The 24,482-nt window shown below is 53.6% G+C and overlaps 1 protein-coding gene across 1 annotated transcript; it reads right to left on the bottom strand.

Moving 5' to 3' along the window:
• Window positions 1-847: 847 nt before the first annotated feature.
• LOC120646910 (methionine--tRNA ligase, chloroplastic/mitochondrial-like) lies at window positions 848-24,478 on the bottom strand. The gene is made up of 12 exons (XM_039923443.1): window positions 24,119-24,478; window positions 23,349-23,492; window positions 23,099-23,248; window positions 22,437-22,604; window positions 22,020-22,144; window positions 21,020-21,113; window positions 19,893-19,991; window positions 19,110-19,290; window positions 18,835-18,950; window positions 18,252-18,407; window positions 1,537-1,665; window positions 848-1,357 (listed from the first exon to the last, which is right to left on the bottom strand). Exons 1-12 carry the CDS (start codon window positions 24,392-24,394, stop codon window positions 1,193-1,195), a joined length of 1,803 nt encoding a protein of 600 aa, XP_039779377.1. The 5' UTR covers window positions 24,395-24,478; the 3' UTR covers window positions 848-1,192.
• Between the last annotated feature and the right edge of the window lie 4 nt (window positions 24,479-24,482).

The following is a 24,482-nucleotide window of genomic DNA, read 5'->3' as shown; positions in this document are numbered from 1 at the left end:
ATGCCGAGGCAGCGAGGCAGCTATGGGCTGCAGAGTGCAGACAACGTGCAGCGGCCTTTCGGCTGCCTCAAAAGCAGGTGCGCCCCGGTCGTCGCTTGCGGCGTACAGTAAATTCGAGTGGTCAAGAGAGCGAATAAAGAAAGGAGCCCGAAACTGACCAACCCTGCGGCCTGGCGCCGCGCCCAGTGGCCGAATTGGCCTGGCTCCGGTCCCCTGGCGCAGCCATGGGGCTGTATCCTCGGCCCATCACGCATGGTTTTCTGCCATTAACGACGGCTTCCGTTTCTCTATCAGAAGGCGCGAGCAGGCAAGTGGCGAATGGTTTTTTGTTTCGACAGGCTAATCGCCTACAGCAGCAGGTCAGTCGCTAGATCATCTTCTTCGTTTCAGCTTCTCCCCTCTCCCACCCTCTTCTCTGGGACCCAAGACAAAATTTACAAAAAAAAAAGTTGCGTGTGTGTGTCCCGGGGGGGGGGGGGGGGGGGGGGGGCGCCGCAGGTAAAGAACAAGAAAGTCGCCAGTTCCATACGTCCAATCGATCATCCACTACCACATAATTTCATAACAATACTGTAACACGCTAGTTCCAGCCAAAGTGTATACCGGGTATTCGTCCAATTATAACCGAAAAAATAAGGTCCAAAAGATACCAGCAGCAAGCCAGAAACTGAAATCAAACACAAGGAAACTAAGGCCTTGTTTGGTTGCCTTCAAAATTCCAAAATTTTACAAGATTTCCCGTCACATCAAATGTTTCAACACATGCATGAAGTATTAAATATAGCTAAACGAAATAATAAATTACACAATTTGTCTATAATTTGCGAGACGAACCTTTTGAGCCTAATTAACCCATGACGAAATAATAATTACCAAATACAAACGAAAGTGCTACAGTATTTTACACCTAAAAGTTTTCGCATCTAAACAGGGCCTAACCTGTGCAAGAAACGTCATGAGGTGAAGGTTACAGAGTTACTTAGGCGATACCATATAATCCGGCAAGACTCTCGTTCAAAAAAGGAAAAAACATTGTACTACATTAAATTGAAACCCTTGGGATAACAAAACTGCTAGTCAGTTCTCTCAAAAAAATTCCATGACTTCTTGAGACAGCTTTAGAATTGCTGGTGATCTGTTATCTACACATAAAATATGTGACAGTTTTTTTTTGCAAGGAAATGCTGGTGATTTATGCTTCTACAAGACCTTTACTGGGTGATTTCTTCTTCCCACCTTTTGCAGCCTTTGAACTTGCTTGAGCTTCCTCTGTCGTCTCAGTTTCAATCCTCGCAAAAACCGGCTTTGGCTCCATCATGACCTGGCCTGCTTTTAAGCCTCCCCATTTTGTATCCTCCTAAGGACAAAATTGACAAAAATTACATGCTTAGGACAAATATTGAGGCACATCAAACCTAAACATTTTTGACCTCTTGCATTTTCTGAGGATGTCAAACTATATTTCAGAGGATGAAAATAAATTACTTGCAAAGAAACGAAAATTAAATCAGAGAGCATATCTCTAATAGAACATACCCATCTCAATACCCTGAATTGGTCTTCCGTAAAACCAAGCTGCGTATAAATCCTCAGCGAAAGGCTTGGGGCGATAGGTGATAGCGCAATTGCAATTATTCTCATCGTCTCTAAAATAATTACAATATCCTGTAGATAAAAGGAGCCAGAATTAAGAGAACAGGTCATATCTATAATGCCACTCAACTCTCAGACATCAATTCTGTCGGTGTCCCGACCTGGGGGCCTGGATCCCAACTAGTAAATGCTGCGTGTTTCCTCGTCCCAGATGATGATGCAAGGGGCAATCACAGTAACGCACGGTTTATCCTGGTTCCGGCCTCGGGGCCGTACGTCCAGCAAAGGGGGCGTGCGAGGGCACTGTATTATCTTGCACCCGGAGTGCTTGTAGTAGGGGATACAAGCGAGGCGAGAGAGGGAGGGGAGCTCCCAAGTCTCTGCTAGGAGTGGAGTTGGTGGAGATGAGTGCTCAGTAGCCTTTGTGCGTCCTCTTGAGGAGAGAAGCCAGAGAGTCCAAACAGACTAGAGTCCAGACCAGAGTCCCCCCAGATAAATCAGCCCGCCTCCTCCTTTTATAGTAACAAGGAGGGGCGGCGTACATGAGTGGGGCATGGAAGTCGTCGTTTTCCCCTGAATCGCGGGTATAGTGGTCGAACACTGTAGGAAGTGTACTGTGGGAAGGCGGCGCACGTCGCCGTCATCCTGGGCTCCGTCCTTGGTCCCGTGGAGATGGCGGCGGCCGTCCTGCAGAGTCCCAGCGGTAGTAATGGCGCGGGATGGCCCCGGACCCCCTGGTCGGAGTGCAGGCGTGCATACCAGAAGGCCCGAGGGACACGTGGAGGTCCCGGACCTCTGAGAGGAGGGGGGAGGTCCGGGACTCCGACCGTGTGTGATGAGCGCCCCTTCCAGAAGGACACGTGACATCGCCGGACCCCTTCCTCAGTGGGAGGCGAGTCCGGGAGGTCGGCGGGAGCAGTGCCGAGCCTGTCTTGTCCCGTGTCGCAGTTCTCAAGGCGCTGCTACAGCGTCCGGGATGGCGGAGTGGTGACCAGAGTCAGCGGATGGGACCCCGGTCATATCTACTGTGGGAGTGGCGGTCTGACGCCGCCCGTCCTTTGAGCCGTGGTGGAGTGGCTGGCTTTTAATGCCTTCGTACGGCGAGCGGTTGGGCAGCGGGGTTGTTTGTCCCTTGCGCCGAGGGGTGGCCTCGAGCGAGGCGGAGATGAGACACCGCTCGAGGGTAGATCCGCTACCCTCGAGCGAGACGGAGGTGCGTTGCGTGATTGAGGGACCCTTGAGCGAGGCAGAGAATGAGTTACCCGCTCGAGGGTATATCCGCTACCCTCGAGCGAGGCGGAGATTGCCCGGCGGACCCAAGAGGGACCCTCGAACGAGGCGGAGATTGTTCCGCGGGTTCGAGGGAAATGTGAATGGGCCGCACGCTGGGCTTCTTTGAGTCATTTCCTTTCTTCCGGATGGGAAGCAGGCCGTGGGCCTTCGTGGGCCCAGTTGTCTTAACAGGTGTTTGTGTTTTTTAAAGCGATCTTAGTACCCCAATTAGGGTGTCCCTAATTGTGGTACCCGACAGTAGCCCCCGAGGCTTTGGTCGAGTCAAGGGATTCGACCAAAGAGTATTTCGGCTCTTCTCCCTTGACGTGATCGGAGACTGCCGTGCCCCCGCCAGGCGCGCCTGGGCGCCGGCCCGGCGGATGTGACAACTCGTCAGACGGGGTAGCGCGCCTGCGTGCAGAGCGCTCGAGGCGCGTGCCCTTTTGTTTGTTTGTTTGAAGGACGAAATGTGTCCGCGTGCTGAGGGGGGGCCAGGGCGACGGCGGCGCCCGCTGCTTGGCAGCTGGCGCTTTCATCACGCTGTCCCGCTCGTAGAGCCTTGGCCCCCGCGTTCCTGGTCGCCTTGCGGCGCGCTGTTCGAGGGCATCCTTTATTGGTGGATTGCCGCGCCGTCACGGGTAACACAAGCCTCCGCTCTTCGCCAAGCTTGAAGCTTTGTGCCCGGCGCAGCTATAAATAGGGATCGTGAGGTTCCCTTTCTTCTCCATCCTCCCAGCTCTTTCTTCCAGCGTTGCCCAACTCTTGTAATGTTTCTTTTGCCTTTTTGTGACCGGCCCCCAGATGGGGTGGCCTGGCTTTTTTAGGCTTTTGGCGCTAGAGGAATGCTTGCGAGCAGTTGGGGAAGACCGGAGTGGGCGTGCGCTCCATCCCTTAGGTTCAGTGGGATCAGCAGAAGAGCATTGGGCCCGTGGGATCCTGCTTCTGCGATGTCCCCTAGCCTCAAGGGGGATGGAGACGCCTGACCATGGCGTTCGTGCCAGGTTGGGCGGTTGTTCTTTGCATCGTCCCCCCAGGCGACAAAGTTGCTCTCGGGGAGACGGTGCGGAGGGCGCTGTCCGCCAGCTCGACCCCCCGCATTGTCTTCGGTGGAGGAGACGCTAGAAGAAGGCTTGCGAGGAAAGCATCCCGCTGGACCCGTGTGGTATGGGGGCTGGTCCTCGCATCCCTAGCAGCCTCACTGTTGCGTCAGCTAGGGGCCCGGTGCCTTTCTTCGTCGCTCGCTCCTCCCCAAGGCAGGGAAAATTGCCACGTAGGTGGCAATGTGTTTGTATCTTTCGATGGCTTCGCGCCGGTGACCCTTTGTAATCTTTACTTGCATTTGAGCAATAAAGTCCCCTTCCTCCTCTGCGGGGAGGATTACCGAGGGTATAGGGGTGTATAGAGAGTCACGACCCTCGAATATGTGTGAAGTCACCTTCGCGGGGGCGCGTCAGCGCACCCGCGGGTGTAGCCCCTGAGGCCTTGGAGGAGAGTTTGTGCTCGTCCAAGGGCTATAAACGTTGTCCCGCTGGGTAGCTCTACTGGGATGGCCGTCCAGCGTCTTTTTCAGCCGGCATCGGCACTTTTTCAGCCGGCCTCGGCACTCTTAGTGCTGGTACGGCGATCCGTCGTTCAGCTTTAGCCGTTAGGGGGACGCACGCTAATAGCGGTGGGTTCGGTTTACGCGTGGAGCTTCATAAGTGACGGTTGTTGATTTATTCGAGGGTGTGGTTTTGAACCGTGGTGTGCGAGGAGCCCCCGAGCCTAGGCCCGTGTGAAGGCGTTCAGGGGAAACCCTCGACTTCAATTACGACCCTCGTCGCCCTTCCGCAGGGAGGAGGGGTGAAGCGCACCATGCTACCCATGCCCGAGCCGCGAGCTATGGCTGCTTCAGTGAGCTATTAGCGGGTTGTTCAAGCGGACGTCCGTGCCCCGTTCGATAGGGGTCGGCTTGTGGTCCATAGACACGTCTCATAAAGCGCTCGCGAGGGTTCGCTAGGCGGGGCTCGAACCCATTCGGTAGGGTTCGAGGGCTCGATGCTCTCCCTCGATGGGATCCCCCTTCTAGGCACCCTCGACTGGCCTTGAACACTGCGTATGATGTCTCGAACTCCGCGTTCGAGGGTAGCTTGTACGGCACATCCCTGCAGTCCCTGACTCTGGTGATCTGGGGCGCCTGTCGAACCCCCTGAAGGGCCAGGCTTCGACCCCCTAATCAGTTAGGCCTCGAAATGCGATTCCTTCGAGGGTAAAGAGACCCTATGAAGGAATATTCCGTCATGGTCTGAAAACGTCGCAGAGCCGCGAGCCACGCGCGCGCGGGTCTTCCGCCGGTAGCGGGCGATGTGGCCCGATTTGGGCGGCACAGCGTGGGCGCGCCTTTTCAGGCGTCCGCCTCGGGCAGACAGAGCGGCGTGGGCGGCGGCTGACGGATGGGATAACACAACAGTCGCGTCGCGCCCGCCGGTTACCGTGCCACATTTATCGCCGCGTGCGCGCGTGGGAAACTTCGCGGTCGTGGGGCCCACCCGTCAGTGATAGCAAAATCTACCGTATTGAATGCGGTAGATTTGGGCCGTGGCTGTGGGTGCGCCCCCCGTGGTAAATAAATACGGAGAAGAAAGGGATGTTTTGGGTTCACCTGGCCATTTGCCTCCGTCCCGCTTCGCCTTCGCCTTCGCCTTCGCCTTCTCCTTCTCCGCCTCCGTTGCTTTCCGAACCCGTAGCCAAGAGCGAGAAGGGGAAAGGAGAAAGAGGGAGAGAGAGACTTAGCCATTTCGGAGTCTTCCTTTTTCCATCCCCCCTCGACTCTCGGAGATGTCGGACATTCAGGAGCCCTTGCCATGGGGGAAGTCCTCCGCCACCGTCGCGGTGCTGGAGCAGCTGGTCGCCGAACGGCTGCTGCCGCGGAACTCCGACACGGGGGCGCCGGCGTGGATTTCCCCGCACCCGGACGAGTCTGAGCCGAAGCCCCCGCAGGGCTACGTCGTGAGCTTCGTGCGCCTCCACGAACGGGGCTTCGGCGTCCCCGCCAGCAAGTTTATGAGGGCGCTGTGCGAGTACTACGGAGTGGAGCTGCACAATTTCAGCCCCAACTCCATCTCGCAGGCGGCGGTCTTCGTCGCCGTCTGCGAGGGGTACCTCGGCATCGACGTCCACTGGGATCTCTGGATCCACCTGTTCCGCGGCGAGCTCTTCGTCGAGAATGCGCGGAACCAGCCAAGGCGGTTCGCGCGCGCCGGTGGCTTGACGCTCCATGTCCGCCCGAACCGGCGGAACCTTTACATCACAAGCAAGATGACGACAAACAACTCCGGGTGGAGCCGAGGGTGGTTCTACCTTCGAAACTTCAGCGGCGCGCTCCCGGCGTTTACTAACAAGGTTCTTCGGGAGCGTCCGGCGAAGTGGGACTGGGGGGTGTCGCCCCCAGCTCAGCAAGCCAGGCTCGAGGGCCTCACCGATGCGCTGGCGCGTTTGGCGAGGAAGGGAATGACAGCGGCGGACGTCATCGCGAACTTTCACCGGCAGAGGGTGATCCCACTTGTGGAGAGGGCCCTGCCGATTTACCGGCTCATCCCCGGGAGCAAGGTCGAGGGCTCGAGGACGTCGAGCAAGCTTCTCTCCCACACCAACGCCGCCCGGAGGGCGAAGTATGCGGTGGCGGAGTTTCCCCAAGATCCCGCGGATCTTTGGAGGATCAAGATGCGCCCCGAGCCGGGGTATATTTCCCTGGTGAGTTTAGGCTTCGAACTCGTAGTGCATCGTGTAGTTCCCCTTTCCTGACCCCATCTCGGGTGTGTTGTACAGGGTTTGAGATGCGGCACCTCGAGGCCCCCGGTCCCAGAACAGCGCCTGATCAATCGCCTCCACGCGGAGAAGATGAAGAGGCGGAAGGATGCGGCCGAGGCAAAGGCCGAGAGGAAGAGGAAAAGGAAGGCGGCGCATGACAAGGCGCGCCAGCTCGCTCGGGCGGAGGGGAAGCCGCAGCCCGCCACACCTGAGTCCTCGGAGGAGGACGAGGAGGAGGCCTCGGACGCCGAGGACCACGCTCCGAGGGGGGACGGGGAGGGCGCGAGCCCCCCACCGTTCTACCTGTGGGATGATGAAGAGGGAACGACCGTGGCGCCAGAGGAGCCGAGGGCCGCAGAGGGGTCATTGGCGAACCCCTCCCTCGAGGCTGCGGCGCGGGAGTCATCCCCGTCGGCGGCCGCCGAGGAGACGCCCGCGCCCCAGGTGCGGATCCGTGGCACCGAGGCTGCGGCGGGAGAAGAGTCGTCCGTGCTGGCAGCCTCGAGCCGCCGGGCCGACACGAGGGGGGCGCCGTCGGGGTAGTCTTCGAGGGACGGCTCGATGGCTCGGGCTCGAAGGAGCGCCACGAGGAAGCGGAGCATGAGTGCTCGATCTGGGTAAGTATTTTGGATTTCGTTTTTTGTTGCGTATCTTGTGGGTTTCTCGATCCTGCTCAACTCGCGTCTCTTGATTTCCAGCCCCGGGGCCGTTCCCAAGGACGCAGTGCGGCTTGCCCCGGCCAAGGCTCTCAAGACCGGGGCTCGTAGCACTCCGCACACGGCGCCGCAGCACCCGCCCGCCTTGGATCTCGAGGCGGCGGCCGCTAGGCTACGGGAGGCAGTGGCCCGAGGGGCCCAGGCGGCGCAGCAAGCCCGGGAGAAGGAGGGTGACGCCGGTCAGAGTGACGCCGGCCACCGTGGCGCCGAGGCGGCTGCTCAAGCGGCCGACGCCGAGGAGACCGGCCAGGGCGGTGCCGGTGGCGCCGCCCAAGCGGTCATTGATGTTGAGGCCGGTCAGGGCGACGCAGATATCGCCGCCCGGCCGGACATAGGAGGAGAAACTGGCGGGGGCGCGCAGGAGCACCCTGCCGGCCAAACTGCGGAGGAGACCCCCGTCTTCGAGCCTCCGAGAGCCGAGGGCGAGGGTCTCGCAGAAGAAATGGCGCAAGAGGCGCCAGCGGTAGGAGCCCCCATCTCGGAGCCCACCGAGGCCCGAGACGAGGGTACCGCCGCGATAGTGCCCGTGCCCACGGCGCAGGGGGGCGCAACGGCGGTGGTGGAGCTGCCAGACAGCAGCGAGGAGTACGGGGACTCGATGGATATCGACCCCGCTGCTGCGGCGAGCGCCGCCGCACATATTGCCGAGTTCGCGTCGGCCAGCGCGGGCGTGCTCGAGGCGGGGGCGTCGGAGGGGATCCACCTCGGTGTTATCGTCCAGTCCGGTGTCCCCTCAGAGTTCCTTCGCAAGGAGCAGGAGGAGGAGGAGGCGTGGAACAAGCAGATGGGCGTTGAGCGCGAGATCTTGCAGGCCCTCGACCGCGCTTATCAGCTTCATCAGAACGCGGATTACCAGGTCAGCCAGGTAAATATTTCCCCCCGAAAATTGCTCGGATTCGGTTTTAGCTTTTACGCGTCCTCACCCACGCCCTCCCCCTTTGCAGCAGCTGAGGGAAATCTCGCGCCAAAAGAGCGTCGAGATGAACCGGCTGTACTCCCAGATGAGCCAGCTCGGGCAACACAACGCCGAGCTGGTGCTCAAAAACATCGACGCCAATACAAAAATGGCCGATCTGGGGGCGCGTCAGCGGGCGCTGGAGGAGGAACTGGCGCGAGTCACCGATGAGCGGAACGCCCAGAGGGTGACAGCGGAGCAGAAGGCCCGGGAGGCCGAGGCGCAAGCTGCCGAGCTGCAGCACCTTCGGACGACGCTCGAGGAAAGAGCTCGGGAGGCTGAAGCGCAGAGCACCGAGCTGCAACGCCTCGGCGCCACTCTTGAGCAGCAGAAAGCCGAGCTCCTCCACAAAGAGGTGGCCGTGGTTGCGCTCGCCGGGACCCTCGAGGAACAGGGTGTAGCCCTCGAAGAGAGGGAGGTGGCCCTCCAGAACATGGCGGGTGAGTACCTTCGATTTTCCGTCGTTTTGCTTTCTTTCGTGGCTAATGTTGATTTCCTTTGCTCAGAGCTGAGGCAAAAGGTGGCGGATGAGACCGCGGCGAAGGAAGCGGTCCACACCGCGCTCACGGCGGCACAGATGGAGTTTGCTGAGCTGGAGCAGACCGCCGTGAGCGTGTGTCAAGAGCTCGAGGGGGAGGGCGCCGTCTCGGGCAGTTCGGTGATCAGCCGCCTGCGCACGCTAGGCGGCCGGATTGCCGAACACGCCAAGAGTACCTTCCGCCTCGGTGTCCTGCGGGCTCTCGCCGTGGCCTTGACGCATTACCTCATGGATCTCCAGAGGGTGTCGTCGGGGTACGTCGTTCCCGATGATGCGGATGCGGACGCCGCGTCGGTCATCATGGATGAAGCTGACGCAGCCGCGGAGGAATTCGCCACCGTCCTCGCCGAGAAGCTCGAGGCAGACATCCCTCCCATCGCTGAATTCGACGCCCCTGAAGACCCGCAGGGGGGGATGGTAGCCTGTAGGAAAGTTGGGCCTCAAAGCCCATTGTAAATAAATTAGTGTTTATCACAGTCGTTCTTTGTAATCGTATCCTATGAATATATGAAATTTTATTTCATAATTTAAATGTGTGGCCTGTCGAGGCCTCGTGTGTTCGAGCCTGTGTTTCTTTACTTTACTTCCGTGTTCTTCGTATGCGACTTAGATAAACATCTGCGAGGAAGTTCGCGTTCATAAGCAACGTAGGCGTAGGGTGGTGAGGGGGTGCCGTATCCCGGAGGCATAGGCGGCCCCACGACTCGGCCAGCCCCGTACCGTAGTTGCTTACGCCTCGCGTCCGTTTTTTCCAAGGATACGAGAAGCTTAGGGTCGAGACGGAAATATTTCGAAAAAACATTGGCGACTTTTTGGGGACGTTAGGGGTTCCCCCCGTAGTAGCCCCCGAGGGAGGCTCGGCTTTGCCGAGGGTAAGGCCGAGCGTACCTCGATGTTCGTGCGCGCCCGAGCCCTCGAGGGTCGGGAATGTTCCCAAAAAGCAATAAGTAAAGCGTACTTCCTTATTATTTCGGGAAATTGAAAATGCGAGTACGAACAATATACAAATAGCTTGAAATGCTAAGGATAAAAGCGACGTAGCTGTTGTATATTCCAAGCGTTGGTGAGGACTTCGCCTTTTTCGTTGGCCAGCTTGTACGTGCCGGGCTTGAGCACCTTGGCGATTATGTACGGTCCTTCCCATGGAGGTGAGAGCTTGTGGCGGCCCCTGTTGTCTTGTCGAAGCCTTAGCACCAAGTCCCCTTCGTTGAGGTCTCGGCGCCGGACCCTCTGCGCTTGATACCTTCGCAAGGACTGCTGGTAGCGCGCAGAGTGGAGGAGCGCCATGTCTCGAGCCTCGTCCACTTGGTCCAGCGAGTCTTCGCGAGCTCGCTGGTTTCGTTGCTCTTGATATGTCTTGAGCCTCGGCGATCCGTACTCCAAGTCAGTGGGGAGGATAGCCTCGGCACCATAGACCAGGAAGAACGGAGAAAAGCCCGTGGCTCTGCTCGGGGTCGTCCTCAGGCTCCAGATGACCGAGGGTAGCTCCGTGAGCCACCTCCGGCCAAACTTGTTCAGCTTGTTGAAGATTCTTGGCTTTAGTCCTTGGAGGATCGTGCCGTTGGCACGCTCCACTTGCCCGTTCGTCTGTGGGTGTGCCACAGCCGACCAGTCCACACGTATGTGGAAACTGTCACAGAACGCCAAGAACTTCTTGCCTGTGAACTGGGTGCCGTTGTCGGTGATGATCGAGTTCGGGACCCCGAACCTGAAGACGATGTCGGTGAAGAATTGGACTGCTTGCTCGGATTTGATCCTGCCGATGGGTCGAGCCTCGATCCAATTGGAGAACTTGTCGACCGCCACCAGCAAGTGGGTGAAGCCCCCGGGCGCCTTCTTCAGCGGACCGACGAGGTCCAGCCCCCACACGGCGAACGGCCACGTGATGGGGATGGTCTGCAGAGCATGGGCCGGAAGATGTGTTTTTCGAGCATAGAACTGGCAACCCTCGCAGGTCCGCACGACATCGGTGGCGTCGGCGACCGCGGTGGGCCAGTAAAATCCTTGCCGAAACGCGTTGCCCATGAGGGTACGTGGCGCGGCGTGATGGCCGCAGATGCCAGCGTGGATGTCGCGGATCAGCTCCTTGCCCTCGGGGAGGGGGATGCATCGCTGCAAGACGCCCGAGGGACTGCGCTTGTGTAGCTCATTGTCGATTAGAGCGAAGGACTTGGCCCTCCTGGCGAGGCGCCGTGCCTGAGCACGGTTCGAGGGTAAGATCCCTCGAATCATCCAGTCAAGGTACTGGACGCGCCAGTCTCGCGAGGTGGGGGCCTCGTCGACTTCCATTGCTTCGGCCTCGTCCGCGGAGGTGGTCCCAAAGTCAATGTCCATGGGCTCGACCCCGTCCGCCGGGGGGTTCCCGCCGGGGGACCCGGTGGACGAGGGGCCCGGCTCCGGCGGGTCCTTGAATTCGGCGGAGGGCTTGGCGATGTCGCGGGCAAAGATATTCGGGGGGACAGTGGTCCGCCCCGAGGCTATCTTGGCCAGTTCGTCAGCATCCTCGTTGTACTTGCGCGGGACATGATTGAGCTCGAGACCGTCGAATTTGTCTTCGAGGCGGCGCACCGCGTTGCAGTATGCCTCCATCTTCGGGTCGTGACAGCTGGACTCTTTCATTACTTGGTCGACGACAAGCTGAGAGTCACCGCGCGCGTCGAGGCGTTTGACGCCGAGCTCGATGGCGATGCGGAGGCCACCGAGGAGGGCCTCATACTCCGCCATATTGTTCGAAGCAGGGAAATGCAAGCGGATCACGTACCGTATGTGTTCTCCGAGGGGTGAGATGAATAGGAGGCCGGCACCGGCGCCAGTTTTCATCACCGACCCGTCGAAGTACATAATCCAGCATTCGCCCTGGATTTGTGATGGGGGTAGCTGAGTGTTCGTCCACTCAGCCACGAAGTCGGCCAAGATTTGGGACTTGATCGCTCTGCGGGGGGCGTAGGCGAGGGTCTCTCCCATCAGCTCCACAGACCATTTGGCAATTCTACCCTCGGCTTCCCGGTTGCGGGCTATCTCTCCCAAGGGGAAAGACGAGACAACGGTGACGGGGTGAGCCTCGAAGTAGTGGCGCAACTTGCGTCGAGCTAGTACTATTGCGTAGAGCAGCTTCTGAATCTGCGAATAGCGTGTCTTGGTTTCGGACAACACCTCGCTGATATAGTACACCGGCCGCTGGACGGGCAGAGCCTGACCCTCCTCTTGTCTTTCAACCACGATCACCGCGCTGACCACTTGGGTCGTCGCAGCTACGTACAGATAGAGGGGCTCGCCGTCCGTAGGTGGCGTAAGAATGGGAGCATGAGTGAGCGATGCCTTCAGCCTTTCGAGGGCTTCTTGAGCTTCGGGGGTCCACGTGAAGTGCTCGGTTTTCCTCAAGGGTCGATACAGGGGTAAGCCTTTCTCGCCGAGACGCGAGATGAAACGGCTAAGGGACGCTAGGCATCCCATGACCCTCTGTACCCCCTTTAAATCTCGGATCGGTCCCATCCGAGTGATGGCCGAGACTTTGTCCGGGTTGTGTTCGATGCCCCGCTGGGAGACAATGAAACCCAAGAGCATGCCTCGAGGCACCCCGAATACGCACTTCTCGGGGTTAAGTTTTACCCCTTTGGCCCGTAGGCAATCTAATGCGATCCTGAGATCGGCAACCAGGTCGTCCGCCTTCCTGGATTTTACAACGATGTCATCGACATATGCCTCTACGCTCCGCCCGAGATGATCTCCGAAAACGTGGAGCATACACCGTTGATAGGTAGCTCCGACGTTTCTGAGGCCAAAGGGCATCGTAACGTAGCAGTACATGCCAAAAAGTGTGATAAAAGAAGTCGCGAGCTGGTCGGACTCTTTCATCTTGATTTGGTGGTAACCAGAGTAAGCATCAAGAAAGGATAAGAGCTCACATCCCGCAGTAGTATCTACAATCTGATCAATTCGTGGCAAGGGAAAGGGAACCTTCGGACATGTCTTATTTAGACTAGTGTAGTCCACACACATCCTCCAGTTTCCACTATTTTTCTTCACTAATACTGGATTAGCTAGCCACTCGGGATGGAATACCTCTTTGATGAATCCGGCCGCCAGAAGTTTCTGCAACTCCTCGCCGATCGCCCGGCGCTTGAGCTCGTCGAAGCGTCTTAGGCGCTGCTTCACCGGCTTGGAGTTGGGTCGGACATCAAGAGAGTGCTCGGCGACCTCCCTCGGTATGCCAGGCATGTCCGAGGGGCTCCACGCAAAGATATCTGCGTTGGCGCAGAGGAAATCGACGAGCACCACTTCCTATTTGTCGTCGAGGGTGGCGCTGATCTGCAACGCCTTGTCGTCGGAGTGGCTTGGGTCGAGGGGTACTTTCTTGATGCCCTCGGCGGGCTCGAAGCTCCCGGCATGTCGGTGCGTGGAGTCTAAGGCCTCGCTCGCCATTTTGTCGATGGTGGCTGCGAGGGCCTCGTCCTCCGCTTGAGCCTCCGCACGCTCAACGCACTCGACGTCGCACTCGTAGGCGTGCTCGAACGAAGAGCTGATGGTGATGACGCCCTTCGGACCCGGCATTTTGAGCTTGAGGTAGGTGTATTTGGGGACAGCCATAAACTTGGCGTAGTAAGGACGACCAAGGATGGCATGATAGGACCCTCGAAATCCCACCACCTCGAAAGTGAGAACCGCCTTGCGGAAGTTGGCTGCTGTGCCGAAGCATACAGGCAGATCGATCTGGCCGAGGGGTTGGACTCGCTTCCCCGGCGCAACGCCATGGAATGGCGACTTGCTGGGGCGAAGCTTGTCCAGTCCGATCCCCATGAGCTCCAAGGTAGGGGCGTACATGATGTTGAGGCTACTGCCTCCGTCCATCAGCACCTTGGAGAAGCGAGTGTTGCCGATGATGGGATCGACAACGAGCGGATACCGTCCCGGATGCGGGACGTAGTCGGGGTGGTCCTCGCGGCCAAAGGCGATGGTATCCTTCGACCAGTCGAGGTAGGATGGCGTGGCTTTGGTAACGGAAAAGACTTCGCGGCGCTCACGCTTGCGCTGCCAAGAAGTCATATTCGTCGTTGTTCCTCCAAAGATGAAGAAGGCGTTCTCCACTGGGGGGAACTCGTCATCTCCACCTTTGTCGCCCGCATCCTTCTTCTTGTCTTCGTCGCGATGTGCGACGCGGTTATAGTACTTCTTGAGCATTTCGCACTGCTCGAGGGTATGGTTGACCGGCCCCTTGTGATAAGGGCACGGTTTCTTAAGCATGTCGTCGAACTGGCCACCGCCACCTCGAGGGGGGCCTCGAGGACCTTTGCGGTCTGGGGCGGCAGCGAAGGCCTCCTCGGAGTCCTCCGCTCGCCCCGACTCACGCTGGTTTGGTGGGACCGGCTTCTTTCCCTTCCTCCCCCGCTTCAATATCTTGGCGGGGGTGTTGGGCTTGACGCTGCCGCCCTCCGCGGGCGCATCGTCCTTGCGCTTGCTCGACTTGTCGTCGAAGATGGCACCAACAGCCTCCTCGCCGGCGGCGAAGTTGGTGGCAGCGTCGAACAACTCATTGGTATTAACGGGTCGGCTTCTCGCGAGCTCATGCACCAGATTCCTGCACGTCGTACCCTCGAGGAAAGCGTTAATGACCTCGACGTGGGTGACGCTGGGGAGCTCGGTGCACTGCTTGGAGAAGCGCCGCACGTAGTCACGCAGGGATTCGTGGGGCTTCTGACGACACCCTTTGAGGTCCCAGGAGTTCCCAGGGCGCACGTACGTGCCCTGGAAATTGCCCACGAAGATGTGGACCAAGTCGGCCCAGTCGTGGATCTGGCCCGCAGGCAGGTGCTCGAGCCACGTTCGTGTGGCGTCAGCAAGATGGAGAGGAAGGTTGCGGATGATAGCCGCATCCTCCGTCGCGCCGCCTAGCTGGCATGCTAGGCGGTAGTCGTTAAGCCAGACTGCAGGATCAGTCTCGCCCGAGTATTTGACGAGGGTGTTGGGTTGTCGGAAGCGCGGGGGAAAAGGCGCGGTTCGAATCTCCCGGCTGAACACCCGGGTCCCCGGGGGCTCCGGTGACTCACCCCTGTCGTGCTCGGGGTCGAAGCGTCCACCCCGTCGAGGGGTGTACCTCCTGCCGTCGATGACGTTGCGGGCGTCGCCGTCGCCGGCGTGTCCGCGAGTGTCGCGGATTCGCTCCCTTACGGGAACTCTCCCGATGCGCTCGTGCACCGAGGGTGCCCTCGCAACGGGCACTACGGCTGCCTTGCCCCTCCCCGCTGGGGGTGTGTGCACAGAAACCTCACGGTCCTGGTGCGCAGTCCCATCACACTGCTCCGGGGCCTTCGAGCGCATGCGAGACGCAGAACTCTCGGCCTGCTGCACGGCAGCTTGCTCGATGAGCTCCTGTGCCTCGCGGCGCAGGTTGCGGCCCGAGGGTGTCGATGGCTCGGGCATAGCTTGGAGAAGGTAAGCCGCAGCGACGAGCTTCTCGCCCGCCGTCTTCAGTTCCGGGGATTTGTCGACGTTGTCGTCGGCCAGGATGCGCTCGCGGGCAACACGTCCCGCAGCCTGGGCGTGTGCACCAGGCACGGTACGCTGCTGCTCGAGTGCGGCGCGTAGCTCCTGGGTTTGTCGACGCTACTCGTCGAGCTTGGCTTGAAGCTCGTTGAGCTGCGCCAGTTGAGCTTGTCGCGCCGCTGAACTTGACGAGGAAGGGGCTGCAGGCGGGACCGCCGGTTGCTTTGCCCGTACGTCCGCCCCGCCGCCCTTGTCGTTGGCTGGAGCATTGTCGTCTTGCTCGTCCGCGAGGTCCACCATGAAGCATTCCCTGGAAGGATCGAAATCCTCCTCGCTGGGGTCCTCGGAGCAGGTGAGGCTGTAGGCCGCCGCCAGCTGGAACTCGCGGAGGGCGTCGGGGTCGCGGACCCCGGAGTAGTCCTCGGCCTCCTCGGCCGTGAAGTTGTTCATGAAGAAGTCGACGTCGTCGGCGATCGAGCTCGCCGTCTCGGGGTAGGATTCGTCAGGGGATGACGCGATGAGGCTGCGAGTCGACCGAAGATGATGACCCGGCAGATCCTCATGCTCGATGAAGTCAGCGACGGTTGACGAGGCGCGGGCGGCAGCGTTGCGCATCCCGAAGGGGAAGGGCGACGCCGAAGTCGAGTCCCCCCTGGGAGGCACTAGTGCTGCCGCAGGCGATGGCGCTGGCGCAGATGACGCCGAGGCACGCGATGATGAAACGGTTGCCCCATTGGCCGTGATGCTGAGTTGCGACACGCCAGCCTCGACCCACGTGGGGGAGCTGTGGCATGCCGCACGACGCCGGTATGCGCGTGCTTGTCGTGAACGCTGACCCGAGCGCCTGTTGCGCCGGGCTGGCGAAGTCGGGGCGATGAGGTTGCGTTCGGAGAAGAGGAGCTGCATGATGTAACCGTTGCCGGTTGCCCTGAACTCGAGACTCCCGAACGAGACCACGCGTCCCGCTGGGAACGGATCCGAAACACCCACAGGGTATGGGTTGGATCCGCTCGCCATTCCTGGAGATCAAATGGGAAAAAAGAGATAAAAATGTCACGCGGCCCCCCTACCTGGCGCGCCAACTGTCGGTGTCCCGACCCGGGGGCCTGGACCCCAACTAGTAAATGCTGCGTGTTTCCTCGTCCCAGATGATGATGCAAGGGGCAATCACAGTAACGCACGGTTTATCCTGGTTCCGGCCTCGGGGCCGTACGTCCAGCAAAGGGGGCGTGCGAGAGCACTGTATTATCTTGCACCCGGAGTGCTTGTAGTAGGGGATACAAGCGAGGCGAGAGAGGAGGGGAGCTCCCAAGTCTCTGCTAGGAGTGGAGTCGGTGGAGATGAGTGCTCAGTAGCCTTTGTGCGTCCTCTTGAGGAGAGAAGCCAGAGAGTCCAAACAGACTAGAGTCCAGACCAGAGTCCCCCCAGATAAATCAGCCCGCCTCCTCCTTTTATAGTAACAAGGAGGGGCGGCGTACATGAGTGGGGCATGGAAGTCGTCGTTTTCCCCTGAATCGCGGGTACAGTGGTCGAACACTGTAGGAAGTGTACTGTGGGAAGGCGGCGCACGTCGCCGTCATCCTGGGCTCCGTCCTTGGTCCCGTGGAGATGGCGGCGGCCGTCCTACAGAGTCCCAGCGGTAGTAATGGCGCGGGATGGCCCCGGACCCCCTGGTCGGAGTGCAGGCGTGCATACCAGAAGGCCCGGGGGACACGTGGAGGTCCCGGACCTCTGAGAGGAGGGGGGAGGTACGGGACTCCGACCGTGTGTGATGAGCGCCCCTTCCAGAAGGACACGTGGCATCGCCGGACCCCTTCCTCAGTGGGAGGCGAGTCCGGGAGGTCGGCGGGAGCAGTGCCGAGCCTGTCTTGTCCCGTGTCGCAGTTCCCAAGGCGCTGCTACAGCGTCCGGGATGGCGGAGTGGTGACCAGAGTCAGCGGATGGGACCCCGGTCATATCTACTGTGGGAGTGGCGGCCTGACGCCACCCGTCCTTTGAGCCGTGGTGGAGTGGCTGGCTTTTAATGCCTTCGTACGGCGAGCGGTTGGGCGGCGGGGTTGTTTGTCCCTTGCGCCGAGGGGTGGCCTCGAGCGAGGCGGAGATGAGACACCGCTCGAGGGTAGATCCGCTACCCTCGAGCGAGGCGGAGGTGCGTTGCGTGATTGAGGGACCCTTGAGCGAGGCAGAGAATGAGTTACCCGCTCGAGGGTATATCCGCTACCCTCGAGCGAGGCGGAGATTGCCCGGCGGACCCGAGAGGGACCCTCGAACGATGCGGAGATTGTTCCGCGGGTTCGAAGGAAATGTGAATGGGCCGCACGCTGGGCTTCTTTGAGTCCTTTCCTTTCTTCCGGATGGGAAGCAGGCCGTGGGCCTTCGTGGGCCCAGTTGCCTTAACAGGTGTTTGTGTTTTTTTAAAGCGATCTTAGTACCCCAATTAGGGTGTCCCTAATTGTGGTACCCGACAAATTCTGTGTAGATAAGTGTAATTTCATAAATATGTGTAGCATAACTTGCCAAAGAATAGCTGAAATAACAAAAATATATTAATTCATCCAAATATTTAACAACAATAGAACAAACAATGTAGATAGTTAATGCTTAGCTCCATGTCTCATATCAAATAGCATTATCTAGATCGTTAAAAATACATTTAAGAAATTTTAAGCGCAAATAAGATTTATTACTGATGTTGTAACATAACATAACATCAGGCATAGTGAAATCAGGGCTTAGGATGATGTCAATTGTATAACAACAAGCGAATTTGGAAGATCCAAAGGAAGATGCGATTTGACTTTTGATATTTCATATTCATATTTGAACTTTCAGTAATTAATATTTGGCAAATGACATCTAAAAATACATGAAAAATTGATGAGAGTAAACAATAGTTTCAATTGTTTACCTTTGCAGCTTTTTCAGCACTCTCACCCCCTTTCTTGAAACAGGACCATGGTGCTTGCTCATCGATGTACAGGTTTCCAAGGTTACCAATCTCTAAAACAGATTCACACGCTGATGACAGAAAAATATTTTCATAGTGATGCTTTGCCTTGTACACCTGTAGAAATAATTTTCACTGTGATATTAACAAATGCACAACATGACATACAAATATGTGGTATTTATTAGGCAGATAATAGCAGACAGTGGTTTGAAACATCCAGATATATCGTGGGTCCGAACAACAGATTGTAAAAAACATGATTGACAACACATACTGACAATACAAAAAAGGCCATTCTCACCACATGTAATCTTGGTGCATACCAAACAAAATATGGGAGTAGACTCCAAGCATATGGATATTGTAGACCAGAGAGCAACTCACTACTATTAAAAGTTTTAGCTTTAGTGATGTATAAATATGGAATCAATTCAATCAGAAAATGCAAATTTCTATTCAAATTTGCTAAGTCTTTGTACAGCCTGTTTCAAAACTTATGGTTTATCATTAAATCCTCCACTCCTGTTACAGACGTACTTACCAGGTTTTCTACATTTTCTCTGAGTGGTACTCCATCTGCTGCAGCAATTGAGTCAAACGCTAGTGTGGATTTACAGTTCTTTTTTAGAAGCCCAAGTGTGCGATTAAGGAGGTTTCCTATTCAAATGAGTAAAATGGTATCATTATTATTAACACAAAAAGATACATAGTTAAAAGGAACACTGTGTGAAGAGAGAAGGCAAAAGGCATAATAAGTTTTAGCACACATAAAGCGTATATACATGTTACAGAAACAAATATATTTGAGTAGAATACCAATTGTGTTAGCAAGGTGAGCATTGACTATATTGATAAAGCGTTCTTCTGAATAGTCCCCATCATTGCCAAATTCTACTTCCCGCAAGAAGAAGTATCTAACAGCATCAGCGCCAAATCTTTCTACCAGATCTTTTGGTTCAAGTGTGTTGCCTAATGACTTCCCCATCTTCATACCATCCTACAATTTTAAAACATGAACTGTCACATACCCTTTTTTCTATGAGCTGCATTGCATACCTACATAACTACATTTGAGATACCAGCCAATGTTGGGAAAACGCTATGTAGTGAGATACCCTGAACAATATCTTCTTGGACGGCATAAAAGTAATAAGATTCAGACAGTAAAACATAATGTGTTGTAAGGTAGAGATGCTATTGAATGGAGTGCAAATATCTGAAGATTAATCCAGGATACACAAAATATTGAAATGTGAGCAAATATATCCAATCAATTCATGCTACTAACACAGCCAAAGTTACAAAACAGGAAAAGCTAAAGAGGTAAGCAGTGGATAAATAGAACATTACAAAACTATACAACAAAACAATATCATTCATCAACGGACATCCAAAAGTTCAGATGGGGAAATGTAAGTATAATGGCAATAAAGTTTAAAGAAATATGCCATCCTCAAATTGTCATGAACTCATGATATTTTTTCCTTTATACATAACATGATTACTCATTTACACTTTATTATTTACTTATGGCACATGGTAATATTGTTGTCAGGGCTGTAGAAATGGAAACAGGAACTTCAAAATAAGTAAGATCACCTTTGTCAAGAAGCCATGACCAAAAACTGCATCAGGAACACTTATCCCTGCTGACATTAACATGGCTGGCCAGTAAACTGCATGAAACCGCAATATGTCCTGAGGTACATGTACACAAACACAACCTCATCACAAACCATAATCTATGGGCATTTTTTTAAAAAAAAATAATCAGAAATCTCCTCCAATATTCTTGCTTGTAAAATGAACATCAGTATCAATGCCCGACATTACTGACCAGCTATAGGAAAATATGTTAGCACTCTTAATTTGCATTTTGCAATGGATGGGGAATAAGAAAATATTCTAAGAAGTAGATAAATCATAAATATAAACAAACTACAAATGTTTAACATACAAGTTCTCCAGCACAAATAAAGGCAAGTTTACAGGAAGCAGACGACAGATAAAAGGCTAGTAGATTTAACATATACAAGAACAAAGGTTCTATTCGATGCAGGAGCCAGGATAGTAGAGACAAGAGAGGGCCATGCCCCCACCCTATGCTTGCATTTTTTCTATGGACCAACAGTGATTAATTAGGTTAAAAACGTAGAGTACTACTATTGTTCTATGTGAAGCTAAGTGCCGGTATTGTCAGTTTCAAAAAATAAGAGCTACTTCTCACAAAGCTGTTTCAACTGGGACCTTACCACTTCTCAACAGTTTTATCGAATTTGCCAATATGTCAATGATCTTTTCAAGATTTTATGCCATAAAAGTACTCAGCTACCATACCACATCAGAGTTTTATAGTCCAAGCCCCAAGTAGAGGTTAAAATGGGTTATATTTTAAAAATCGGAAGATCGGGTGGGTGAACAATTTTTCCATATACAAAAAGCTATGTGCAGCATGTGATGTTAGTTGGTTCATCTATAGAACAGAAAAGAGTTCATGCTGATTTCTTAATTTAAATATAGTGTTTTTTCCTTTGAAATATAAGTTAAACCCAACTGGTAATCTGGTACTATCCAAGTTTAATTTCAAATACATTTATAAGAGTTCCTTACCATAAAAAAAAATACAAGCAACCAAATATATGTATTAATTGTGAATGAGAAGAGAAGCCAACAGTAAAGGAACATGAATGCTTCAAAATGCTATAAAAAATATGCTTGGAACAAACCTTCCCTATCAAGTGCAGGGAAGCAGGCCAACCACGATCAATAGCTTGCTGCAAACTTCCCTGCTCACCATCATCTAGTAATGCTGAAATATACCTATAGAGACGAACATATGGAATAGTCAAACAAAATGAAAACAAAGGGTAGGCTGAACCGCATTAAACTATGTACTTGAGTTGTTGGATTTGAGAACAAGAATTCTAAAAGAGATACAATCTTCATGCTCAGTTCAAGATTCAAGTCTTCGACCAAAATAGCAGAGTAGAATAAAATCCAGAAGCTCCCTGCTCTCCTATTGCATGCATGGGCTAAATTATGCTCAATCTGATATAAGAATAGATTATTATGTCTACTATGAAATTTAACACACATGCCGCTTGTTAAGAAACGTTTATTAGCTGTAGCGCAGTGAAACAAAACACAACATGCATGAACAGTGCATAGAATACTAAAAATGTTATCACTTACTCCCTCCATTCAATTTTGATTGATATATTTCCATATGGCACAATGACCAAGGGCACCAAGTGTGCTTATCAATCTAATAAATGCAACACAGATTTTTTTTGTTGGTCCTCCAATGTTTTAACTGGGAACTCCTAGTTACTATTGCTATTTATTGCCACAACCCATGCCAATAGCAAATATAGCTATCATTTATGAACATTTGAGTTTTTGAAATATAGCTATCAGAAGTGAATGGAGGGAGTACAAGGGGCCACAACAAGCAGTAACCCTTCTAGAAATAACAAATTCTAAGAATGCAAAGCATCCCAAAAACATAAACATGGTCATCATGTTATCATCGGACACTTAAAGCTTCAAAACAGAAGGCAAGTACTCTAATAATCTGCCAAGTGCAATATGTAGAAGTTGAACATCTTCTAAACTTGTGTGATAGTAACAGGAAACATGAATTAATGGCACAAGAATACATATACGATATGCAAGTATCCATTCATAGTCACATGCAAATGAGCAGGTGTGAAGCGAGAAACGTACCCTAATAGAGCATCAAACCACACATATATTGTCTGCTTGGTGTCATTTGGAACCGGAATACCCCAGTCTACAGATGCACGGGAAATAGAAAAGTCTCTTAATCCACTTTTAATCCAGCCTTGGACCTACAAGCTGTGTCTTCATGAGACAGACTGAAGAACATGTATATTCTTAAACAATAAAAATAAGCATATCCAAACAGCAAGACTGATATGTAACAAGGCAACCCAGCCACCCATGTTATGTTGCAACTGGAAATGAAATATTGAATATTTCGCTCAAAAACATGAGACTTGAACATTTGTTGGTTTAGATATAGGCTTCAATTCCTTATTTGCCATTGCAAGTTTTGCAATCCATTGTTTGCCATCAATGTCTCAATTGCAAAGCATATAACAAGTAGAAATAAAATCTCACCTCATTCAAACGATGTGATGGCCTTACAAAATCAGGATTTCTTGCCAGCAGCTCTTCCAACTTATGCTGGTATTTTGACAAGGCAAAGAAATAGTTGTCTTCTTTTCTTGCTACACAAGGCTTCAAATGCACAGGGCAGATTTTGTTTTCGGCCAGCTCTTTTTCATCCTGCATCCAGTTGAAACCAAGCATTACTACAAGTACTAGTAATGAAAATAAGGTCAATCCACTTAGGTGTGCATCAGTGCATGGCATAATGTAAACAATTATGAAGCTAAAATACATCACACAATAATATAGTTCACACCCCTATCTTCATTAGCATAGCAAAAACCTTGCACTTTAACATTGTTGATTTTGCGTGTAAGTTTTTAAAGGGCCAAAAAGCTAATCCAACTTGCACTCAAGACATATTAGGCATGGTCATTGACATAGACATCAGCCCCCCCATAAAAATGAACAAATAGCTAAGATATTTATCCATGTAAAACCAGAAAAGAATATTGGACAGCAAGCCCACTTAGTAGGTAACTTGTCACAGCAAATAATCAAATATATCTGCATCGACCATCGATTAGTATATATGATGTTGGTACTACCTTATTTGATTGAAAATGGCTTAGTACTATATAAGAAAGCTGAAACTTGAGACAGAAGCTTACCTTGTACTCCTCACAGTTAACACAATAAAGTCCTTCGTAATCAGCTCTATATATGTCACCACTGCTTAATACTCTAGAATAGAATTCATTGACAACACCCTCATGCTTATGATCAGTTGTGCGGATAAACTTGTCGTATTCTATGTCTAACTGCAAGAAATGTGAAATAAATTTGGAGGACTTAAGTAAGCTCATGATTTACGCTGTGGTCAACAGCACTGTAATCTGGAACCTGGAATTATGGACGTACATCAGCCCAGAGCATCTTATATGAACTTGAAATAGCATCACAATGCTCCTTTGGGTTTCTACCACTAGCCTCCGCTGAAGTGGCGATTTTCTCACCATGTTCATCTGTTCCAGTAATAAATATAACCTTCTTCTCTAGCAACCTCTGCAACCACAGAAGCATAATCAATGGACTGTTATGTAGTGAGAGTTAAACAACTAAAGTCACGTGTTAGCTTAAGCTGTTTGGACAAATGATACGAACTCGTAATTCCAGCAAACTTGGTGTAAAATGTTCATAGGCTTCCTTCTAAAGAAAGTGAACCTTTACCTAAAAGTGCAACTGAAGTCAAAGCATTCCATTCCCAATAGCTCAAATAGTCAAACTTAGATACCCAATCATTCAAGTAAAAAAAAAGAGTACACGTGTAAAATTCAGCAAACCATGATGTTCTGTTGCCGCTACAGTAACATTGTAAGCCTAACAAACTTCATTGAGAGCACAACTAGAAACTGACGTAGTATGAAGCAATAACAATGAACTCATAAGAGTACATGGAAAATATAGAATCCCTCTCTCCAATCGGTGCATCACTTCCAGACCACAACTGTTAATTGTTTGTACCCATGTTTGTAAGACATTACTTTATCTCAAAATGCTTGCAAAAAATTAGTGCTGCAGTGGAACTCATGGAACCCTCGGGCCGCGGATGCGCGGGGTTGCTGCCATTTTACCCGACACCTAACTGATCGAAAACACAGCGATTGCAGTTGTAAGACGAAAAGGCTTGCCTGGAACCGGGCGATGGCGTCGGCGGCGATGGTGGTGTAGGCGCTTCCCATGTGCGGTGGGGCATTGACGTAGTAGAGTGGCGTGGTGAGCACGTAGGGCTCCGAAGCGGAGGCCGCGTCGGGGGTCGAGGAGACGGAGGCCACGCAGCGGCAGGGTACGCGGCGGCGGAGCGCAGGGGCGAGCGCCCGGGGCGGAGGCGAAGCAAAGGCGAGGCGGCGGGCACCAGTGGCGAGGGAGGAGCAGGGGGCGCCGAGGAAGGCCCGCCCGGCGGCCATGGCGGTCGCCACCAGAAGAGGAGATGGATGGGGGGAGGGGTTTTGGGTCGCGCGTTCGTGAGGAGACGGAGCAGCGAGTGTGGATCTG

The sequence above is a fragment of the Panicum virgatum genome, chromosome 9K (assembly GCF_016808335.1).
Source record: "Panicum virgatum strain AP13 chromosome 9K, P.virgatum_v5, whole genome shotgun sequence".
Lineage (NCBI taxonomy): Eukaryota > Viridiplantae > Streptophyta > Magnoliopsida > Poales > Poaceae > Panicum > Panicum virgatum.
This window is presented reverse-complemented; position numbering and strand designations above follow the sequence as displayed.